The 1,133-nt window shown below is 36.5% G+C and overlaps 1 protein-coding gene across 1 annotated transcript; it reads left to right on the forward strand.

Moving 5' to 3' along the window:
- Nucleotides 1-6: 6 nt before the first annotated feature.
- On the forward strand, nucleotides 7-794 carry LOC108624701 (uncharacterized). The gene is made up of 2 exons (XM_018024175.1): nucleotides 7-31; nucleotides 317-794. Exon 2 carries the CDS (start codon nucleotides 321-323, stop codon nucleotides 792-794), a length of 474 nt encoding a protein of 157 aa, XP_017879664.1. The 5' UTR covers nucleotides 7-31; nucleotides 317-320.
- Nucleotides 795-1,133: the final 339 nt, after the last annotated feature.

A 1,133-nucleotide genomic window follows, 5' to 3' on the forward strand; every position in this document is an offset into this window, starting at 1 on the left:
CCATGGACTCTCGTCACGGAGAGATATCTAGGTAATTAATATTGATTCATTCTCAAATTCTGATTTGTGACTTTTATTTTAACAAATCAAAAATGGACTACGAAAAGTAATTAAAACTTGAATAATATGAGAAAATACAATTTCTTTTTATTTCTTATAGGAGAATTTAAAACATCTTTTGGGTCATAGATTTAGTTTGCAATTTGGAATGTGGTCCACAATTTTGAATATATTTTTGTATGAAAGCTTTTTGTGAAATATCTGCGAAGTAGCCTCGAGCCTCTTGTCATATCTCATCTCCCCATTTTCTTATCAGAGCCATGCGGAACAGAGGGGTAGAGATTTGTATACCAACGCCCCAATCTACTCTCCCATCAAATCCACTGGACGTCGCGTCCCTGCTAAACATTTGCGGGATCAGGGACATAAAACAGCAGAAATTGCTAGTGAGAATACACGAGACTCTTCACGGTACGCAATACAAGTTGAACGAGATGTTGCAAGTGGCTACGTTCATCAGTCAGCAAATGTCGAAAGGCTTCGGTTTCTTGAAATCGTTGAGAAACGCATTTCACGAATTATGTGGATCGCTCGATGACAGATCGAAAAAAGAAGCACTGAGGAAGATGGAGGAGATCCTCTTAGATAATTTCCAAGAAGAATTGCAAATGGAATCGTCGTACGATCTCGATTCAATTACTTTAAGGATGTCCGACCTTAGATGCAATTCCAGGCTCGCATTGATCAGGCAACAAGGCTTCCTGTTACAGTCTACAGTTCAGAAACTGACGTGAGTAAAATGAAATATTAAACAACTTCTGGGCATGACCTAATTTATGTTCAGGTAAACCAGCTTCTCTATTTTACATGTGATCATAAATCAGTGAGTAGAAATTATTACCTTAACAGAAATTGGGACGTTCAATATTCATAGGAAAGTAATTTCGGTTTTTATAACGTTATGTATTCGTGAAAACTGTAAATACTTTCGTGTCAATTTTCAATATAATGTATTGGGTTGGCAACTGAATAATTGCGGAGTTTGTCGATAGACTTCTTATTTAAAATCAGCAATCACTTAGTTGGCAACCCAATAGATGTTATTATAAGCACCAATTCTTGTGTACATGAAT

The sequence above is a fragment of the Ceratina calcarata genome, unplaced genomic scaffold (assembly GCF_001652005.2).
Source record: "Ceratina calcarata isolate Rehan_Ccalc_2016 unplaced genomic scaffold, ASM165200v1 scaffold323.2_split_1, whole genome shotgun sequence".
Classification (NCBI taxonomy): Eukaryota; Metazoa; Arthropoda; class Insecta; order Hymenoptera; family Apidae; genus Ceratina; species Ceratina calcarata.